Here is a 24014-nt window from a genome sequence, read left to right on the forward strand (position 1 = left end):
GTCTCCTCATTTGATACTGTAAATGATGATAACACGGTGAGCTCAGGTGTCAGGAAGAGCATCTGTATGGTAAACATTCAGCTCCATTCATTTGTCTTGATTCTACTCCCAATAAAGGGATTACAGAGTCATAAATAGGGGAAAAAACCACGCCAGTAGAATATTCCTTCAGTTTCTCCAAGTTTGTTTATGGGATTTAGTTTAAAACTTAAAATAATAATACATGTTTTTGAATAATTGATAGCTTACAAAAGTACAAAGATAACTTGGAGAGTGGAAGGGAGAACACTAGAGAACCAATCAAATTGACTGTCTCTATCATTTTCTGTCTATCCCAGACTGATTTCCAAGCCCAAGATCTCATCTCTTTCATTCCATCAAGGCAAGAAGAATAAATATGCAGATGGAAATGATCCCTGGGACAATAATACTGTTCATTCTCTTTCTGCTCACATTCTGGGCCTTCTGGTCTCACCAATCAAGAGGCAGGCTCCCTCCTGGCCCCAGCCCCTGGTTTTTTCTGGGGAATCTACTGCAAAAAGATGTTCTGCCTCTGTATAAAAACTACCCAAAGGTACGACATTCTTTGATACAACTCCTTTCTTAGTGCATGTGAGATTCAAGAATTCTTTGGGAGATTAGCAATCTCCCATATATTTGAGCGTATAATTCAAAGCAGGTATTTCAGCACTGCTAAAAATGCTTCCAACCAGCAGTGGGTTGCTCCTGATTCGGCCCAGTTCTAAGAAGCAGTAGTGCCAGTGTTGGAATGCGCTGCCCACCTGACGGGAATGCTTCTGCCCTAGCACAAAAGTATTGGTGCGTGCGCAAGTGCAGGCACAAGGATAAAAGGGTTTTAGAACCCACTACTGCTTCCAATCCCACTTCTGTGTGGCTTGTTATTGTTGTTGTTGTTGTTTTGATTACAGGTTTAACCACAAATATATTTTCTTGGGGACAAAGTGGTATAATTAAAAAAAAGAATGTTGTACAGGACAAAATCAATATAATATTTGTAGTCAATTTATAGCAACTACAATTAGTAGTCTACAAATACAAAATTGGATTCATACTTTGTGCCATAAACAATTGTGTCTTTTGTCTATAGGTGGCTTATATGTATCTTTGGGTAAATACAGATAGCATGGATTAAAAACATAATTCTGGCTTCATGAGATGCTTGAACCTTGACATAGCTTAATCAAGTTATATGGTCAATAAAATGTGGATAATGTAACATGCTCTTCCTTGTTTCTTTGAATGCTCCATTTAGGAAGTATTCTTATGTATGTATTCATTTTCTAAATGTTTATATTTCTCAATCATTTCAGACTCTCACATAGTTAGAGCAATAATGAGTCATACACAAGTAGTGTTTGACTTACAATTATTCACTTTGTGATTGTTACAACAAAACTCAAAAACGTGATTACAACCAGTCCTCACACTTATGACTGTCACAGCATCCTCATGGTTACAAATGATCAAAATCTGTGCAACTGGTGACTGGCATTCATTTATGAGGGCTGCAGCATTCTGAAGTGATTCTCACTCAAGATCTTCACAGCTGGTTTCAAATCAACAAAGTCAGTAGGGGAAGCCAGATAATTATCACAAGATTTACTCAACAACTATAGTGATTTGCTTAAGAACTACGGCAAAAAAGGTCATAAAATCAGCAGGGACCTATTTAATAATTGCCCTGCTTTGCAGCAGAAATTTTGGTCACAATTGTGTCATAAGTCAAAATTAAAGCAAGCATGGGGTACTGTTCTGTCGGGCTCTCTGGTAGAATCCTCCCAAAAATTCACAGGTACAAATTTCAGACACACACACATTCGAAAATTCAAAACAATGTTCTTTACAATGAAAATTCACTTAAAACTAAGCCCTCTTTTTGTATAGCAAAGAGCACTAATCTCCAAACAAACTGGTAATTGGTACAAGTCCCTTATCAGTTCTGAGATAGTTAGCTTGCAGCTGCGAGGCAATTAACAGTCCTTCTTCTTTCACAAAGTGAAACACACTTTGCTCTACTTTAGTTTCAAAGCAGGAAAAAGCAACACACCAAGGTCGAAGTCAGCAAGGCAGGCATGAAACACAATGATCAGATAATCCTCCACAATGGCCAAACCCACACGCTGCTCTTTATAGCAGCCTCACTAATTACCACAGCCCCCCCCCAACCACAGGTGGCCTCATTTTCTTTGATAATAATCTCTCAGTTGTTGCTGCCTATGCATCACTCTCCACATGCGTGGCTGTATCATTAACTCTTTTTCTGAATCCAAGGAGGAGAGAGATAATTGATCTCCTTCTGAGCTGTCTGCCACACTTTCCTCCTCCCTGTCACTCATGTCTTCTTGGTCAGAGGAGCCTTCATCAGCAGATTCCACCGGGAGCAAAACAGGCCTGCGGCATGTGGATGTCTCCCCCACATCCACAGTCCTTGGGGCAGGAGCTGGGTCAGAACTAACCACAGCAGGGTACCATGTTTAAAGTCTGTTTCAAGTTACAACTAACTTGAAAAAGTGACCCATCCTCAAAATTATGTCTGCCACTAGCTCACATTTGTGACTGCAGTGTCCTGGGGTTAATAGTTGCATTTTGTAACATTTTATTGCCAGTTTGGATCATCTGGATTCAGACTTACAACCATGTGACTTATTTAATGACCACAATAACACACTTAAAAACTATTGTGAAAATGGTTGTAAAATCAAGTCCACTAACATGGTGAATCCATTTACAAATTGAATGATTTATGATCAAAATTCTGGGGTCTTATTTTGTTGAAAATAACCTTATAAGTCCTCAGACTATTTAATTATATTCTGTATGCTCAGAAACATCCTGGGCAGGGGGGCAGAGCCTCCTGCCACCCCTGTTACTGGTTTGGAGAACAGGCTGAACTGAGAGCAATCCACCGCTGGTCTAGAATGCAGTGATTATGATGGGCATGCATTCATATATCCATGTAATGCCTTTACTTCACAAACTGTACTGGTTTCTGGTTTGCTTCTAGGTATCATTCAACTAATCCAAGGTTAGCTGTTCTGGTTACTTTCAACAGCATTTATTAATGCCCTGAAATATGCCTCTTTCCCTGCTCTCTGGAATGAGATTTCCACCCACTCAACCTCCCAATCTGAATGACTTACCTTGCTCACCTTGTTGGTAGCTCAAAGACAGACAGACAGACACACACACACACAGGGGGGAGGGAGGGAGGGAGAGAGAGAGAGAGACCACTTTGGCAAGGATAATTGAAGCTCCCTTTTCTTTATTTAGTTCCAATTCTTTTTCATGCTTCTTCTTTTAAGTTTTTCCCATCTTTCCCATTTATCATTGGGAATTGGACACTCACTGTCTTTCAGCCTAACTCAGCCCATCACAGGATGTCTGTTGTTTGGTAAATAGAGGGCAGGTGTGATTGATATGTCTGGAACCTTGAATTATTTGTAAAAATAAAAAGGTATCCTGCCACGATTAAGCAGTGCATTTTGTGGCCTGGTGTAAAAATCCCATAGTTGTGACATTGATTGATTGATTCATTCATTTGATTTTTATGCCACCCAACTCCCTAAGGCAGTGATGGTGAACCTATGGCATATGTACTGGTATGCGAGCCGTTGCCCTAGCTCAACTCAAAGGTGCATGTTTGTGCTGGCCAGCTGACTTTTGGCTTGCACAGAGGCTCTGGGAGGGCATTTTTGGCTTCCAGAGAGCCTCCAGGGGATGTGGGAGGGCGTTTTTACCCTCCCTTGGCTCCAGGGAAACTTTTGGAACCTAGGGAGAGCAAAACACAAGTCTAATGGACCCACCAAAAGTTGGGAAACTAGTCGTTTCTAGCCTCCAGAGGGCCTCCGGGGGATGGGGGAAGCTATTTTCACCCTCCCCAGTCTATGAATTATGGATACGGGTACTCGCACTTGCATGATAGCACGCATGCATGCTTTTTCGGCACCCAAGGAAAAAAAAGTTCGACATCACTGCCCTAGGGACTTATTTAATGCACGCATGCATGCTTTTTCGGTACCCAAGGAAAAAAAAGTTCGACATCACTGCCCTAGGGACTTATTTAAAAGTTCGACATCACTGCCCTAGGGACTTATTTAATGCACGCATGCATGCTTTTTCGGCACCCAAGGAAAAAAAAGTTCGACATCACTGCCCTAGGGACTTATTTAATGAATGAAGTTATATTGAAGTTATAATGTGAAAGTGAAATTAGTTTTAACATGAATCTAATTACAGTATAGCAAATCTATTCTGCAACATTGTTTGAACCAACCATGTATTTTGGATCAGCTGCCATTATTTTCACCCATCAAAGCTTTTGATACTAGTAAATTAAAATTCAAGTGGAAAGGCATCAGGCTGGGAAAAGCTGATCTGAAGTATTTATCAAGCACTTACATTTAACATAGTATTTTCAAATTGTTTGTGTTATTTTGGGAAGAAGTCTGTTTAATTCTTGCATTGCCAATCACTTTTTAAAAGTTACTAAGAGATTTTGTGGGACATTAATTGAATCCAAGAATGAGATCTCAAATTCTATTGATTTCATGCCTTTGATGGATTTTGTTCTCAGCTCCTTAAGAAGTATGGTCCAGTTTTTACTGTCTGGTTAGGACCAAAGCCGATGGTTGTGGTATGTGGATGTGAAGCAGTGAGAGATGCTTTGATAACTCATAATGAAGAATTTGGTGGACGACCACCTATAGTTCTCTTTGATGAAGTAACCAAGGGCTATGGTGAGTGCACAGATTATTTTCATTTTCATTTGAAATGTAGTTTCCAGTTCCACTTGGTCATCTTAGAGGAAAGATAAAAGTACCAGAATCATCCCAGATCTTGGTGTCAGGTCTATAATTTCCTGCATACATTTTTTTTTTAAAGATAGGAAACATAGTTTGGAGTAGGTGATGCAAATAGGAGTCCTTTTCAGATTTTACCAGTAATGCAGATGGAGAAATCAGACCATTATTTTTTTTCATTTGCAGTACCATCTTCCAAGCTGGAGATTGCACAATACGTATAGTAACTTACTATTAGTAAGTGATGTTGTTCATTAAAATTGACAAGGGTGTCAAACTTTTTTCCAAAATGTTTTTTTTTATTTTTCTCCACCTTCTACAGATTCAAGATGTATACACCTTCCAATATTACATACACCATACAGAGTTCATAATTATATATTTTACCCATTATTCCTATACCCATATTTTATTTTAGAGAATTTTTTGTTAACACCAGTCTGCCCCTTTAATTACCCTTTCTTGCACCCCCTTCCTCTTTCTCTCTTTCCTCCTCCTATTTTCCCTTCACTCCTCCTGAACCACTTTCTTTCTTTCTTTCTTTCTTTCTTTCTTTCTTTCTTTCTTTCTTTCTCTCTCTCTCTCTCTCTCTCTCCCGCTCACTCCTTTTCTCCCTTCCTTTCTACTTCCTTTTCATGCCTCTAATGCCTTTCCTGGGTATCCCAACCTGTTGGTTAAAATAATAAATACTTATATTAGCAGACAGTTGCTAAAAATCCACTTTGAAAACAATACCAATCACTAATTTTCTAATTTATTAGTTATGACTCCAAGAAACAAATAAGGCTTTTTGTTTTAGGTATATAACACCAAATTCCTCTTCCTCCCCTAAACAACTAATTTTGTCATCCAGATTTTCCATCTAATTAAACCCCACTTCTATTTCCAACTTTGATATTTGTCCTCTTTACTTTCCCATATACTTGTGGTTTCTTATTCCTTTTCATTTATCACTTCCTCCAATTATTTATCTATTTCTATCCTGAATAAAGAAAAAAAGACCTCCTTTTTAATTTAGTATCATCATAATCATAACAATCAAATCATTACTTTCAAGATTCAAAATTCTTTACTACATTGTTCACTATTATATTGTTATATTCATTATGTTGTTTTAAATCACTTAATCCTTCATATTTCCATATAATAGCTATTCCATTTTATTTGTTTATTTGTTTATTTGTTTATTTGTTTATTTGTTTATTTGTTTATTTGTTTATTTGTTTATTTGTTTATTTGTTTATTTGTTTATTTGTTTATTTGTTTATTTGTTTATTTGTTTATTTGTTTATTTGTTTATTTGTTTATTTGTTTATTTGTTTATTTGTTTATTTGTTTATTTGTTTATTTGTTTATTTGTTTATTTGTTTATTTGTTTATTTGTTTATTTGTTTATTTGTTTATTTGTTTATTTGTTTATTTGTTTATTTGTTTATTTGTTTATTTGTTTATTTGTTTATTTGTTTATTTGTTTATTTGTTTATTTGTTTATTTGTTTATTTGTTTATTTGTTTATTTGTTTATTTGTTTATTTGTTTATTTGTTTATTTGTTTATTTGTTTATTTGTTTATTTGTTTATTTGTTTATTTGTTTATTTGTTTATTTGTTTATTTGTTTATTTGTTTATTTGTTTATTTGTTTATTTGTTTATTTGTTTATTTGTTTATTTGTTTATTTGTTTATTTGTTTATTTGTTTAGTTAGTTAGTCCAATATACAATGGGGGTTTTAGTGGGTATATATCTATATACACATAGTAAAATACATGATGAAGGTTATAGAGGAGATACTTATATTAAAATATATCTAAGAAATAATAGAAAAGAAGGTATAGTAATAGAACATATCAATGAAAGAATAGAAGAAGAGATATAGGAATAGAAGAAAGGTATAGGAGATACAGGAGAGCAATAGGACAGGGGACGGAAGGCACTCTAGTGCACTTGTACTCGCCCCTTACTGACCTCTTAGGAATCTGGATAGGTCAACCATAGATAATCTAAGGGTAAAGTGTTGGGGGTTTGGGGATGACACTATGGAGTCCGGTAATGAGTTCCACGCTTCGACAACTCGGTTACGGAAGTCATATTTTTTACAGTCAAGTTTGGAGCGGTTAATATTAAGTTTAAATCTGTTGTGTGCTCTTGTGTTGTTGTGGTTGAAGCTGAAGTAGTCGCCGACAGGCAGGACGTTGCAGCATATGATCTTGATACTTAGATCTTGTTTAAGGCATCTTAGTTCTAAACTTTCTAGGCCCAGGATTGAAAGTCTAGTCTCATAGGGTATTCTATTAACAAGTCTCATCTCACTGAAATATTTCCATTCATGTTCTCAATTTAGCAGAAATCAACGTCAGGAAAAAGATGAGCACACCAAAGACAATACAGAAGAAAAAGAAAGAAAGAAAAGACATAACTAAACAAATAGCCATCCCTAATACAAATGAAAAATGAAAGCTTTTCTATCTTTTTCAAATGCATTTGTAACTTTACGTAAGATATTATCTGAATAAGGAGGATAGATATGATATGATATGAGAATGGGTACCACTCAGGGGTGGGTTCTGGATTGCTTTACTGCTGGTTTGCTCAGGAATGCACCATGTGGGTACATGTGCATGCACCGAAGCAAAAAACAAGATGGCGGCACCTATGTCGCCACCAAGAAAAATGGGTTGCTGCCGGTTCCAGTGACCCAAGCTGCCACATTTCTACAAGTTCTATAGAACCAGTCCAAACTGTGAGGAACCCACCTCTGGTACCACTTCAGTGGGAAGGTAACAGTATCCCATGTTCCTCCACATATAGTCATGCTAGCCACATGACCACAGAATTCATTTCAGACAATGTTGGCTCCTTTGAGTGAGAAACAAAGACATGAATAATCCCCTAGAATTGGATACATCTAGACAGGGGATACCTTCTCCACTCAGCTGTTTTGGGAATGACTACTGGGAAGCTTGCTTTTTATTCTTTTAAAAAATGCTGCAATGTCATCTGTTACTGCAATTTCTATCTTTCCAGGGCTTATTAGTGAGCATGAAAGATGGAAGATTATGCGTCGCTTTACTCTCACCACGCTACGGAACTTTGGAATGGGAAAGAAGTCGATGGCTGACCGGATATTGGAAGAGGCTCACTGTTTGGTGGGGAAGATATCAACCTTTGAAGGTGATCTCACATTGACGGAGATATTATTTATGTATATCCTTCCTTCACATCTTCAACTCAAGGCAGGGTACATAATGCCTCTGCCTATATTTGCCTCTCAACAACAATACTTTAAGGATATTATTTGTTTACTTATCAATAATACTTGGCCTTTGTTGAAGCAATACATTGTTCTTATGTTATCTTAACCCATATTAACCCATAAAGTGTGACTTTAGTCTTAGTTACCATTTATTGTCCCTCTTCTACTGGTTGTACAATTCTAGTATTATTAAGTGTTTGTTGCATACTCAGTCACATATTTAGACTGGATTTGGCATTTTTGTCTATCAAGTCCTTCCCAAGGACTTTATTCATGGTGCTATCTAAGCATATTGCCCTCAACAATCTGTGTCCTCTTGTCGATATTTTATGGGGTTAGGTTATTGTTGCAGGATGTAAGACTCAGGAGAAGGTCAATTTTCAAGAACTTTGTTAATTTGGTGTTCCCAGTAATTTTTGCTGAATTCAAACTGAAACCTCTTGCAAAGCTTCCAATGTATAATTTTAGCAACTTGATCATGATGTTGTAGGGATCAGTCTGTGAGATTTTGCTGCAGCCACTAATAAGGTGATCCAGTTTCACCTTTCTCGCTGCATAAGTGGCATTTGCTGTTCTTACTGACCCTCCCCCTAATCCCCAGCCTCCAGTGTGCCTATCTTGCTTTGCCACCATGGCTCCATCCACACAGTGCTTGAGGACTAGCTAGCTCTCCCCCCCACACACACACATAGCTTCCACCTTAGCTGCCTATGAGCATATTGTTGTTTGCATATTTCTTTCATTATTATTTAAGTATTAAATGCACGAAATAGTAAACTACCTTTTGGTATATCTTCTTTTTGTAGGTCATTAGGGCAAAGAAGTGAAAATGACTTGGCCACACCCACCCAGTCACACAACCACTAACCATTTGTATGATCACCAAGCCACACCCACCAAGCCACTTCCATGGAACCGGTAGTAAAAAAATTGAATCCCACCACTGACATTGCTGACCACATGATCACGGAGGCATCTTTGGAGAGCGCTGGCTCTTCTGCTTAGAAACTGAAATGAGCTGTTAGTATGTCTGGGTACGAAACCTTCAACACACATTAAGCAGAGTTGTTGTGGTGTAGGAAATGTGGGTTAGCCAGACAATGACTCAGACTTAGTATCAATATATATATACAACAATATTATTATTCACAAATATACAGAATCAACAATATAATACTACTAATAGTTTACAAACCTGCACACAGCAAGAATACAGCTCACGGCAAATATATCTCTAACAAGTAATTCCCCCCAAAGGGAACGGTGATGGTGCCTCTTATGGCCAACCAGCAAAAGTTCTTTAAAGGTACAGTCTTCACACAATCTCTTTTTCTATTTCCTTTTTGTTGTTTTAGGTCAGTCCTTTGACATAGTCCCAACCATCACAGCTTCTGTTTCTAATGTTTTGTGCTATGTGATTTTTGGAAATCGATTCTCTTATGAAGATAAAAACTTCACTGAACTATTGGAAATCTTTAAGACATTTAATAATTTCTTCCTGAGCATTCCTGGAATGGTACGTCAACTGTATGTGCTTCTACAAGCAGGGTTTTCACTTTGTTTAAGAGCAAGAAGCTTCAATTAGCAAGAAGCTTCAACCTACAAAAATGGGAGGAATTTTAAAGTGGGCTTATAAAAGGTATATTTGTGAGATACATTTCACCTCTTGTTCATGTGATTGTTTCTCTTGCTCCTGATTAGTTGGGTATATTATTTACTTATTTACTTATTTACTTATTTACTTATTTACTTATTTACTTACTTACTTACTTACTTACTTACTTACTTACTTACTTACTTACTTACTTACTTACTTACTTACTTACTTACTTACTCACTCGATTTCTATGCCGCCCTTCTCCTGAGACTCAGGGCAGCTAAATTGCTATTTAGCTAGCAGTGATTATTTCCAGAGTTATCAAAGATGCACAAAGTTTCAGCCCTGCTTTTAAGCTAAGGGTTCTAAGCGCAACAAATGTCTATTTCAAACAGGCATTGAAAAATAATTGTTCAAATATTTCTCTTCCTTTACTTGAAAACCTCTTAAAAATTCAGGGAGATCCCCAGAGATGTATCTGCCTTTAAAAAATGTCCACACTGAACTGTAAGACAATGTCAAACTTCAGCACAGGAAATGTTTATGACAATGTTTATGTCATCCTAGAGTTTGGATGCATTCTGCAAATTAGTCTGCCTGAGATATCTTGGTTCAAAACACATTTCCCTATGAGGAACACTTTTGCAAAGTTAAATGTTGAGGGAGCCAATTTTAGTAGTATATTTTATATTTCTTTGGAAAGGAGGCACTGCTGAATAAAGCGAATATATCTGTATATGGTCTTGCATATTGTTTTTTTTAAGGCTAGAAATAAAAGGACGCCTTAATAGGGAAATATTTTTTCTGTGCAGTTCCTGAGATAGAGCTCAAGAAATGAACTAGCAATGACTAACTGTTACTATCACTATGTTTCAGATCTACAGCGCTTTGCCAAATATCATGAAATTCCTTCCTGGGCCTCATAAAAAAGTCTTCTCTGACTGTAACAAGGTCTGTGACTTCATTAGGAATAAAGTGGATGCTCACAAGAAGACCTTGGATCCAGAGAATCCTAGAGACTTTATTGATTGCTTCCTCCTTAAATTAGAAAAGGTACATTACAAGGATATGTTGCACACAAGTCCAAAAGGAAAAAGGTTTCAGTTGTGCAGTTGTGTTCTGTTTTCATGTGATGCCCACGGGGATGAACAATTTGTTTTACCAAACTTTACCATAAATATTACAATAAAATATGCAGCCTATTAGGAATAGTGACCATGGTAAATAAATGAACTCATTCCTTAAGAAACTGTAGTGTGCCCCATTGTTTCCCTTTCAGCACTGAAGGAGGCACCGTAGACCACATCTGCATCCTGTTAGGAGTTAGTAAAGCCAGCTGGGTAGTAGGTAAAGATGCAGAGCATAGGAATGTTACTAAGGCTGAGAGTCTTGAGGAGAATTGGCTTTTGAGGCACTCTCTAAAATGATTGAACAAGAACAAAGAGTATGATTGAATTCCCTAACAATAAATTAAACAATGAACTATTCAATTCGCTGCATTTAAGCTATAATTCAGTGGCAATATTTGGAAAACATTTCAGGACCTGCATGGTGACAGAATGGAAAGTTTTGGTTGAATGTGTGTGTGTGTGTGTGTGTGTGTGTGTGTGTGTGTGTGTGTGTGTGTACAAGTAGGATGAGGCTAGGAGCAGAACCATGGGTTGCGTCTCCTTTTTCAATCCTACCCACTAAATGTCAGTATGTATGATCTTTGAACTTTTGTATGGTAGCCTGATTAAAATGTAAAAATAGGAGAAGAGGACTCCTATTCATTTTTCTACTCTTAAAAAAGAAGAGGATAAAAAATGTCCCGGTTCTTGTAAGATGGACCCTAGAAAACCACCTGTGTTCTCCTTCTGGCAAGGAGGTTGTAGTCCCAAAACTGAGAAATTGTGTGGTTGTTACTTATGTATTAAGTTACATGATACCACTTGAGAGTGCAACAGTGTGCCAGGTTCCATAGAGCTGGAGCTGCCACAGAGAAGGTTCTCCCCCATAGTCCTGCCAGCTGACATTATTTGGCCAAAGGAACCCTAAGAATACCAACTCTGTGAGCCCTAATTGGCTGCTGGGAGGTATATGGCAGAATGCCATCTTGTACATAATCTGGTCCTAAGCCATGTGTGGGCTTTAAAGGTGATAACCAACACCTTGAATTGTGTCTAGAGACTAATTGGGAGCCAATGCAGCTCGTGGAGTGTTGATGTGATATGGGTGTACCTAAGTACACCCACAACAGTGTGCATGGCTGTGTTTTGGAACAATTGTAGTCTCTGAACACTCTTCAAGGGTAGCCCCATGTAAATTGCATTGCAATAGTTGAGACTCATAACTCAAGGCACTTAACCAGGGGTGAAACTCAATATTTTTCCCTCTGGTTCTGTGGCTGTGGCTTATTGGGCGTGGCAAGGAAAGGATACTGCAAAATCACCATTCCCTCCACATTCTAGGACCAGCCAAAATTTCCACTACCGGTTTTCCAGAACCTGTCAGAATGTACTGAATTTCACCTCTGCATTGAACATATGCAACATGCCTTCCTCTTCTTATTTTCTCAACAACAACAGCAACAACAACAACAACAACACTGTGAAATGGGTTTGGCTTGAGAAAATGAGATCACTCAGCTGGCTTCCATGTTTAAGATAGGATTTAGCTAACTTGGCTGCTTTAATCACTGGACCAAACCAACTCATTTGGATCCCAATTGTTTCTCTTTCATTTAAACATGGATCCACTTGAGCAAAACACCTGTTAAATTGAATTGGGCTTTCAAATTAGCATAGAGAATATGCAGGAGTTTATTTTGGATTATTCCCTGCTGACCCCATAAATTGGTCTAGCACAGGGGAAGGCAAACTTAAATATTCAAAGAGCCATTTGGACCCGTTTCCAACAGAAAAAAAACACTGGGAGCCACAAAATCTGGGTGGGCGTGGCAACTCGACATCACTCACTTCCACCCAGTCACATGACCCATCGCCCAGCCACGCCTACCAAGCTGGTCGTTAGGACAGAGAACTGGGAACCACAAAACCCTTTTCTCTCTCTCCCCATCTATCTATTTCTCTCTCTCCTTCTCTATCTCTGTGTCTTTCTCTCTCCCTCTCTATCTTCCCCCTCTTTCTGTATCTCTTTCCCCCTCTCTGTATTTCTCTATGGTTCTCTTCCCCTTTCCCTCTCTATCTCCCCCTTCTTCCAGCACACTTTATATAAACTTGCCCCTTTTACAATATGACTTATAACAGTTCATTTAGTGACTGTTCAAAGTTACAACAGCACAGAAAAAAGTAATTTATGACTGTTTTTCACAATCCTCATATGATCAAAGTTCAGATGCTTAGCAACTAATTCATATTTATGATAGTTGCAGTGTCCAGGGGTCATATGATCTCCTTTTCTAACCTTCTGACAAATATTTTTTTAATTCCTTCTTTTATCATAACCAAAACCCTCTAAAAATATCTTTAGGTATGTAATCAAACCTGTCATCTTCATGTTCATTACAATATCATTATATTTTTTAATAATTGGGATTTTGTATATTATTTCAAAACAATTGCTTAAATCGAGCCTCCATATGATAAATATTCAGTATCAAACTTCTGCTCAGATTAAAGAAATTGGAGTTTGAGAAGGGTTGATTAAGCTTGGAGTCTTGTTTTGTTTGCTCTTTTTAAACTTTAATTATTTTTTCCATTTAGATACAGTATATGAATTTGGGAATTGCTGATCTGTTTTAATAAAGTTAGAAATATTAATTATAATAAGATATGTAGTAGGTGATACTGATTTGGATTAATGCATAAATGGAATTGAAGTTAGAATTGTTGGGGAGATTATTAATTAATTCATTAAGAAATGTAGATAAGTATTAATTGGCTAAGTGTTAGATGGGCTGAAATATTTTTTAAATTTGGGATTAGGGAAATGTACTATTTAGAGGGGGGGAGAAGATTCTAGCAGAAAGATAAAGTGAGAAGAAGCAGATGGATAACTTAATGGCATGATGATAAGGTTACATGTTATACATTTCTGCTTCTTTATTTGAATTCCATCTTATTTTACAGGAACAAGATTCTTCCTTGATCTGTAGCGAAGATTTGATCATGTCTGGGTTTCAGCTCTTCTTTGCTGGTACAGAAAGCACAGGCAGTACGATCTCATTTGGCCTTATCATTTTGGCTAAGTTCCCACATATCCAAGGTATATGGAGTGATTTGGAATATGGAGTGATTTGGATTCTTAGATACCCTGGAAATAAAAGGGGACAATTTCCTGCCACTTTTTCCATGATGTTTCCAAATATTTGGAGTGACAATCCAAATGCTAAGACATCTTTTAAAAAGACTTCAAACAATACGAATCTAACACAAACGTTCTGCTAAACATGTCCCTTTAGTGATTTGCACACATATGTAGATCCTGCTTAAAAGAATGTACAGCAAGAATCAGCCTGCCATGATAGACAGATTTTCAGAGATTTTCAGATGATTAATCAATGGAATGGCTTGCCTCCAGACGTGGTTGCTCCAATATTGCAGGGTTTTTTTTAGAAGAGATCAGACAGTTCTTTGTCTAAAATGATATACTGTATTTTTCAGAGTTTAAGATGCATATTTTCCCCCTCTAAAAGAGGGTGGAAATGTCAGTGCATCTTATGCACTGAATACAGCAATTTTTGCCCTCCCAAAGCCCCACCCCACATCCCCTTTATGTGATGCACATCCCCTTTATTTTTGCCCTCCCAAAGCCCCACCCCACATCCCCTTCACAAAAATGGAGTAGACAGAGAGTGTTGGAAACCTGCAGAGAGCTTCTAGGGACTGGGGGAAGGCCAAATGCCCCAATTTTTGTGAAAGAACGGGCAAAAAATGGCCTTTTTTTTTTCAGAAAAGGGGATGTTTTTTCCTTCTAATCTAGTATGACTGGAGGAGGAATTTTGGGAGTTGAAGTCCACTAGTCTTAAACCTGTCAAGCTTGAAGAGCTCTGAGCTGGGGCTTAGGGTGCAAAAGCCTTCAAACTTGGCAAGTTTAAGACTTGTGGACTTCAACTCCCATTCCTGAGCTAGCATGACTGGAGGAGTTGAAATGCACAAGTCTTAAAGCTGTCAACTTTGAAGTTTGTAAAAAGTGTACATGGTTGTAAAAGATATTCTGCTACACTGATATTTTACTAAATAATATATTACTACACCATTTTGATCAGAATACATTTTTCTTTGTTTTCCTCCTCTAAAATATAGATGTATCTTATACTCCTCTGTCTTATACTCTGAAAAATATGTTAGTATTTCCTGCTTGAGAAGGGGTTGGACTAGAAGACCCCCATGGTCCCTTCCTTCTCTGTTATTCTATTATATCAGGCATGTGAAATATTTTGACTAAAATTACTGGGATAATTTGTGGATCACAAGGATGTATCAATATTTTCTTAACTCACCAGACTGTGCTGAAATTAAATGTAGATGGAATAATTTTAACAATGTTTGAGCATGCTTCCCATATTTCAAATACGGCAGTCTTTGAAAATACAATTTAAAAATGGTACTTCACAACTAATCAGTCCTTGGTTTTTTGGGGAAAGCTCTGAATTCTCAGCTTGCCTCTTCATGTAAGGGTAGTGTACCATTGAAAGTGGTACACATAAAACTTCAAAATATAGTCTTTATTCTCCTACAGGTTTATATGATAAGAGCAGCATACTGTATAGGTTGTCTTTTGGAGAAAGCCATGGAAAATTGCTAGTCACTGCCCTTACAGTGTCAGGCAAAGAAGCTAAATGGATAGCCTTTGTTCCCTATCTTAAGGACACAAGGTGAAATAGTGTGTTTATGTTGATCTATTTTTCCCAGTAAGGCAACACGCTATGGGAATGATCCCACAGAGCTGTGAAATTGGATGTAAGAAAGTAAAGTGCATCCTTGATGTTCCATATTTAAACATAACTGCACTTTGGAATAGTTTTAAAAATAATATTGTTTGCTTTAACAAAGTATGGTTCATTATAGCAAAAGCCCAGCGGGAAATTGAGGAAGTTGTGGGAGCAAACCGTGCCCCCACCATGGAGGACAGGATGGAGATGGCCTATACCAAAGCACTTGTTCATGAGATCTTACGTTATCTACAAGGAGGTATTGAGAACTTCCCACATATGACAACTCAGGATGTAAATTTCAGAGGACACTTTATCCCTCAGGTATGATAAATCAAAGTCTGGGATCCCCTTTGCATATAGATCCTTACCTGTAAGTGCAATACAATCACATTTCTGCAATAATTTTTGCTTATATTTTGTGAACATCATTTGAACTCTAGGCCACTTTACAGTATGTTCTATTTATTTGCAAATATCATCCTTCATCCTAGACATTTCCAACTTGGCAGAGATAGGTTCACTGAATTCCATTAAGATTCTTAATGATAAAAGTCCATTCTTTTTTGCTTGCACCAAAGATCTGAGGATGTTTAGTTGTCTTTTTATAATTTTTATTCTTAAGAAAATTCTTGAAATCTTCCCCCAAAATGCCAATAGAATGAACAGTAAAAATGGATTGATGAATTTAGCCTGTCACCTTTGGATTCTATAATTCTACCTTAATAGTGGTATGTGGGAAAACTGAATTTGTCTTTTATTGATCAGAAAACAGTAATTTTAGTGGTTTAGAGTCAGAATTGGAATGAGTTTATCTAGTGGCTGAAGCACTAGATTAGGAATTAGGAGACTGGGAGGTCTAGTCCCAATTTAGGCACAAAGCCAACTGAGTGACCCTGGACCAGTCTTCTTCTCACACTAAGAAATATTTGGCAGCAATTCATTTCTGAAAATCTTTACAAAGATAAAGGTTGTCAAGATTCCAGATAGCATCCAAACTAAATCATTCTCCGAGTCAAAGTATTCTTCAAAGTTCAAATTTATTTGCGGAGCCATGCTGGCACCTACACAGGGAAACCTGGATCTGAGGTTTCACTCAGTTGAAAGTTCACATCCTTTGCTATCCCTCACCCACAACTTGTCTTGTTGCCCATTCAGATTGTGCCAGCTTCATTTCTTTACTTATGCCCCGATGGAATGCAATCGAAAGAATGCTTTGTAGTTGCATCTGCTCCCTCCTGGAATTCCCCATCCCAAGCTCACACAAATATCAGGTCTTGTATAGATAGTGTGGCAAGCCATTAATTTATCACCAACTTTTGCAGTGGCTTGACTATGTTTTTGTCTCTGAGAAACAGACATAATGGAAGATTGAATGGGGAACGTCCTCTCTAAATAGGCTTCCCTGGAGCACTGGTTTAGTTTCTAATAAAAACTGTTTAGTGTTTTAGAAAGTTATCCTATCCCATCCTAGAATAATGAAATATTTTAGGAAATGTTAAGAAGGAAGAATATTAAACTTCCTTGGATGAGCAAAGGAGAAACATGGAAAGCAGCTCCTTTATTAACCTTTGTTAATAGCCCTAGAAAGACTGGGCCATCTTATCTACAAAACAAAAGACCTTCAGCTTTAGGATTAGCCCTCACTCAAGATCCATATCAGGACAAAGCCATTAAACTATCATAGGAAATGACCAAGACCCTTTCAGAACACAAGCCTCTTCATTACATCATCAGCCTCCAAGCTTCAACCAAACTTTATTCAGACAGACGTGACCTCACATGGCCCCATGGGAGTCTGATTACAGCCAATAAAATACATTTCTTGCACAGGAACAGGAAGCTCAAGAAAAAGGTATTAATAACCCACACTCTCCACTTCATGTAGTCAGCTGTACCAGGGTCATGTGCTTGATGGTTCTACTCCATTAAACCATCTTTCCAGTCAGCATCCATGTTTTCAGCATCTTTCTCCCTACCTGGAACTGAACCAGATGGACATTTCTCCCAACAGTATGCATACAGTATACACTTTAAAAACAAGTTTCACTTTCCCAATGGTTTATGACTATGGCATGCTAACATTTATTTAAATGGGAAGTATAACTTCTTAGATCAAGTGAATCAAGAGTCAGAATGCAACAAAATTCCTAGAAGTTTGTTTGAGAAATTAACCATCAGCAGATATATAGCACTAAACCTAATCAATAAATCATTCAAAGGAACAATCAAAGGCCAAGGCAAGAGGCAACAGCCCTTTGCACATTCTTCCCATCACACACCCTTTAAACAACACTTAAATAATGGTCAAGGGAAAAATGTCTCCCCAGATCCACAGAAGGTCCATATCCACCCCCGTCCCAGTTAAAAGCGGTGTTCCCCAAGGTAGTGTACTGGGATCAGCGCTCTTCATTCTCTACATCAATGACCTTTGCGATTACATCACAAGCAACTGTGCTCTCTTCACCGACGATGTAAAACTCTTTAACACCACAAATAACACAACTACTCTCCAAAAAGACCTGAACTCTGTTTCTGAATGGTCTAACACGTGGCAACTCCAAATCTCAACTAGCAAATGCTCTGTCCTACACATTGGGAAAAAGAATCTGAACTCCAAATACAAACTGAATAATCAAATTGTCACAAATAATCCTCACTCGGTTAAAGACCTTGGTATACTAATAAAACAAGATTTAAGTGCCAAAACCCACTGCAACAACATAGCCAAGAAGGCTCCAAGAGTTGTAAACCTAACCCTACATAGCTTCTGCTCTGCAATCTCGCACTACTTACCAGAGCTTACAAAACTTTTGCCAGACCCATCCTTGAATACAGCTCATCTGTTTGGAACCCATATCGCATCTCAGACATTAACACCCTTGAAAATGTCCAAAGATACTTCACCAGAAGAGCCCTTCACTCCTCCACTTGAAATAGAATACCCTACGAGACTAGACTTTCAATCCTGGGCCTAGAAAGCTTAGAACTAAGACGCCTTAAACAAGATCTAAGTATTGCCCACAAGATCATATGCTGCAACGTCCTGCCTGTCGGCAACTGCTTCAGTTTCAACCACAACAACACAAGAACACACAACAGATTTAAACTTAATATTAACTGCTCCAAACTTGACTGTAAAAAATATGACTTCAGTAACTGAGTTGTCGAAGCGTGGAACTCATTACCGGACTCCGTAGTATCATCCCCTAACCCCCAACACTTTACCCTTATCCACGGTTGACCTATACAGATTCCTAAGAGGTCAGTAAGGGGCGTGTATAAGTGCACTAGAGTGCCTTCTGTCCCCTGTCCTATTGCTCTCCTATACCTTTCTTCTATTCCTATATCTCTTCTTCTATTCTTTCATTGATATGTTCTATTCCTATATCTTCTTTTATATTCTTTCTTAGATATTTTTTACTATGGGTATCTCCTCTATTGTAGCTTCGTGCTGTTGTGTGTGTGTGTGTGTGTGTGTGTGTGTGTGTGTGTGTGTGTGTGTATATATATATATATATATATATATATATATATATATATATATATATATATATATATATGTGTGTGTGTGTGTGTTAAATGTTTTTAGCTGGAATTTTATATATATATATATCCTCATTGTGTATTGGACAAAATAAATAAGTAAAAAATAAAATAAATAAGACTGTAGACAGCAAACCAACTTAATTTCTTCACTTTGAAGCACTGATGACATTAGTAAGTTGATAATGGTGTTAGGAACCAAAGCTTCTATTCTGGTACCTTGGAACATATTTTTACTATCTAACCAATCTGACGTTTACGGTGGGGTTGTCCCTCTGACCTTCCTGCCAATCAGCTTAAAGCTCTGTTGGGAGACTTATGGTTGGGGGTCACCGACATCATGAGGAAATATATTAAGAGGTTGTGGTATTAGAAAGGTTGAGAACCACTGTGTCAAAGCCTTAAATAAAAATGATGCTGATGTGCCAAGGCAGCACAATATTAACATAACTTCTAAAATAATTATTTTCTGTTGGAGACAAAGAGTAAGATGTTGAATAGATAATTTTAAAGCCAACCTGAGTAACATAATTTTCTGCAAGTTCTTTAAACATTTGAATACACAGTGGTCAAATCCCGGATAGGGTGCAATCTTGTAAATTGCATCATTGGTACTTTTTCATACTGTACTTTCCAAGGAGTCTCATTTTTGAAAGATTTAACAGCCTGTTTCTTTATGGGAAAAATCCACTTCTGCTATCTATGCTTTCTTGTTTCCTTAAAGGGCACATATGTTCTTCCATTGTGGTTTTCGGTGCATTTTGATCCTCTCTGCTGGGAAGATCCAGAGAAGTTTGACCCAGGCCATTTCTTGGATGAGAAGGGTGAATTCCAAAAGAATGATGCCTACTTGCCTTTCTCTGCAGGTAACAGAGGGGTTATGGCTGATTAAGTGGTCTGGGGTCTCCAGGTTTATCCAAAATTACAACTGCTAACTTGTTATATCACCTATATGATGGATGCTCTTCTTCCTGCCTGCCCTTTTTCCCCTGGAAAAGCCACTAGTAGTCATAGATCAAGGAGAGAAATATGGATTATGATAGGAACATAAAAACTAGCACAAACTACAAAGAAAAGAATATCTAAATAAGCATAAAAAGAAATGGTGGCTTTTAATTTTCTTTGCATCTTTGCAACAAATACAGATACGATTATAAAATTATCTTTCTCTAAGATTACAAGAATACTTCACATTTTCTGTTATCCATTTTTTCCCTACTCACTGAAATCAGAAGTAATTTTTTCTGCTTCATAAAATAGAAAGCAATAATGGTAATTACTATTTTTTTCACTCTAAAGAAGTTAATTTAGCAACTGCGCAAATTTCTATCATCTTAACCAACAATTTCTCCATTGTAAATAGTGGTAACCTTTCCCCCAAGTAGCAGATATTTTTTCATTTCATGATTATAATCACTATTTCTGTGAAGTTTTGGAACAGAAAAATAAAAGCTGTTACTGCTAGAGTTTTTCTCCCTTTTCTCCATTTACTTGCATTATTTATTGACATACAACAATCTTAGGAGTTTTTGCTTTAAAAAGCTATTAAAACAACAAAGTAGGTTTTGCACTCCCTAAATTAAACTTCATAAATAATTTTCTTAAGACTTTCTTATTTCTTTCAACAATAGTTTCTTAAATCTTTTTCATGTCGAGCCAGCAAAGTGGTTTCAGTGGGTGTCCTTCAAAACAATTTCATGAAACAACATGACCACCTCATTTCTCCTTTCTGGGTTCCATAAAGACATTGTGTATATGTGCATGTCTTTATTTGATTTTTTATAGCTTTTCATTTCTACAAAAGACTAATTAATTAACTAATTGACAATTAATAAATTGTCTTCTTTGTTCTTTTAACAGGGAAGAGAGCATGTCCAGGAGAGGGATTGGCTGATATGGAACTGTTCCTGTTCTTTGTTATTCTGCTCCAGCATTTCACTTTTGAACTGACAATAGACCCTGAAGAAATAAACTTGGTGACTTTGTTCACAGACCTTAAAAAGAATGGGAGGCATCGCTACCTATGTGCAATCAAACGTAAAATTTAATTAGGAACAAAAAGAAATGGTTGTCTCTAAAAATATTTTTAACCTCAATTTTAAACTATGTGAAACCAGGTGAAAAACTAAAATGCATTAAAAACTGTTAAGATTTAAGTTTTTAAAAGTCACTAATTTTTATGTCAACCTTTTGCGCCAGACACGAAATGAGAACATGGACACCAGACTAGGTTAAAATGTTTCACTTTATTAAAGTTAAATGAACTTTAAATAATTATCAACTAAACTAGGTCCTGCAGAGGTCACTGAAATTTGGGGTGGAAGTAATTCACAAATAAACTTCTTGGGCAACTTTGGGCGTAGCTCCTTGGTGAACCAGGTGAAGGGCCATGCCTTCACCTGGTTCCTGGGTCACCATCCTGCACCTTTCGGTTGTTGGGATAGGTGAGTCCCAAGGGCATCCCTCCCCTCCAGTTGGCCAGGTTGTGCAATACCTTAAGCTCCTGGGAAAAGGCTGCCCATCTTTCAAAAGATGCCCTAAAGGGGAACATGCAGTTGCTACCACTGCACATTTCTGCCCCTAATCTGCCATGGAGGAGGGGTCAGATAGTAATAATAATAATAATAATTATTATTATTATTATTATTATTATTATTATTATTATTATTATTTATTAGATTTGTATGCCGCCCCTCTCCGAAGACTCAGGGCAGCTCTCTATCTCTATCTTGGCCCCCCGATTCCTCCCTTAGCTTGCACCAGCTCATGCAGACACCTCTGCAGGTCCCCAAGGATGATGTATCTGGCCACACAGCACACAGAACCCGAAGGTGCTCATGAACTTTACAGATCACTGCCAAGTCTTTCAAAACTCCAAGGTCATTGCCACCCAAGTGCAAGACCAATCATCTGGGAGCCACCAGTGTGGTGCCCACCAAAGAGCAGAGCCCCTCCCAACGAAGTCCTCTCCAGCCCAGCCAGATCATGTTGGCCCAACAGTCCAGTGACAGTTGCTTCCAGATGGCAGACTTAGCTGCACTCTGGCTCAGAAGATCATACTATGGCCGCAGAGCAGCACGGTAGGTCTTTCCTTATCCAAGGTGGGAGAGAGACAAAAGACAGAGCCCTTGCCCTGCTGACCTGTCTTAGACCACCTGAGATGAAGGGCAACACCTGCGTCTTGAAAAGACAAATCTTCAAATTGTAGTGCACGTAGCAATGATTCACCACGTGAGGAGTCTAAAACCTCCCCTACACTGAACACGCCAAAAAATCCAGGCTGAAGGGGAGCCCATCAACCACTCATACAATTGACTATGATTTCGAAAACCTAGATTGCTCTCTGCTGGAACAGCTGGTTTGTGGCGTACGTGACCTGGGATCCAGCGTTGTTTACGTGCCTGCTCTGAGTTCACCCTAGCTGTCCCCATTGATGAAGCCAGAACCGCTGAGTCCTTGAACAATTGTTCTACTGACACACTGTCTGCAGCTGGCCACCAAACTACCTGTTCTGCCCTGTGTCTACTTGCAAACCAGCCTCCCAGATGGCTCCAAATGCCCTGGGGAGTCAGTTGACCACCTCCGCTCTGCTTCTCTCGGGTGGCTTGGAGGCTTGGAGGGGATAGTGAGGGGTTTGCAACAAGTTCTAGGGATGGGGTGAGGAGGAGTCTAGCATGACCGCAATTTATCTGTAGGCAGGAGGAGACAGCTCAGTAGGGGCTCAGGGCAGTTATTATCTGGGGACTGAGAAGATAGCTTAGGCAGTGAGGAATGAGTGACTAAGCAGGGCAAAAAAAATAAAGCAAAAAACAAGATCTAATACAGGAAACATGGCTTCTGCACATGCACAGAAGAAAAAAAACGAGAATTTTTTTTTAAAGATGGCGGCACCCACAGACCAGCACTGACTTATCTGGTTTGGTGATGTCATTGTGATGTCACCAATGTGTCCAAACTGGGAGGAATCCACCCTGGATGTATGGCAGTATAATTTGTTATAGGATTTGTGTTGATTCTGCTATATTGAAAGTTGAGTGACCAGAGAGGTCATTTACATGAATAATCCATAGCTGCACAACCTGCTATTCAACTTGATCTGCTTTTATATGCTCATCACTCCTCTGATCAAATGTTATATTTGTATAGATTATAGATAATGTATTGAAATTCTTTCTCTCTCTCATCTTCCCTTTTTTTCCTGTTAACCTCCCACAAGATTATAAAGTAGGTAAGAACTTTATCCCACTAGGGTTCATGTATGAAACATACATAATTGTAGAAACCTAGTATATACTATTGTTCTCAATCTTTAATTAAATGCAAATCTAATAGTCTCTTTTAGACATATTTTGTACATAGATTCTTCTTTCAACTATGGAACATGAATAACATTTCCACTATTATGGACATATAAGGATGTTGCCTTTCCCCTTCTTTTCTTCCTATAAACTATTGTAATTCAAACCACTTAGAAACTATTTTATGGAGGTGATACAAGATATATAAACTATTAACTTATCTCTTAAAGAACACTAATAAAATTTGAAAACTATGCATCATTATCTGATAACAATACTTAACAATGTTTGTTTTATTTAAGAATGTTATCAACATTATGAAGAGAGACTTTTAGAAACGATAAACTTTTCCCTGAAATAAAGTTCTCATCCATCCTCAAAACTTGCTTTGCCACTTTCCCTTCCCTTATTCCATTGTTCAACAATATATATATGAATTTGAAAATTAAGGGAGATTAGGATAGATCTATTTCGGCCTTATTTTGGCCTCATCAGCTAGCCATACCCACTGGGACTTGAACCTGCAACCTTTGCCTTGTAAGGCAGAGAATTATCCTCTAGGCTACAGTATCCAATCCCTTCAGCTCTGCACCAGGGAAGGGTTACATATTTTTGTGTCAAATCAC

At 37.9% G+C, this 24014-nt stretch overlaps 1 protein-coding gene across 1 annotated transcript; it reads left to right on the forward strand.

Moving 5' to 3' along the window:
• The first annotated feature begins 397 nt into the window (after positions 1-397).
• On the forward strand, positions 398-21138 carry LOC139161065 (cytochrome P450 2C23-like). The gene is made up of 9 exons (XM_070739722.1): positions 398-574; positions 4595-4757; positions 7844-7990; positions 9428-9588; positions 10546-10722; positions 13740-13875; positions 15681-15868; positions 19815-19956; positions 20951-21138. Exons 1-9 carry the CDS (start codon positions 398-400, stop codon positions 21136-21138), a joined length of 1479 nt encoding a protein of 492 aa, XP_070595823.1.
• Positions 21139-24014: the final 2876 nt, after the last annotated feature.

The sequence above is a fragment of the Erythrolamprus reginae genome, chromosome 2, assembly GCF_031021105.1.
Source record: "Erythrolamprus reginae isolate rEryReg1 chromosome 2, rEryReg1.hap1, whole genome shotgun sequence".
NCBI lineage: Eukaryota > Metazoa > Chordata > Lepidosauria > Squamata > Dipsadidae > Erythrolamprus > Erythrolamprus reginae.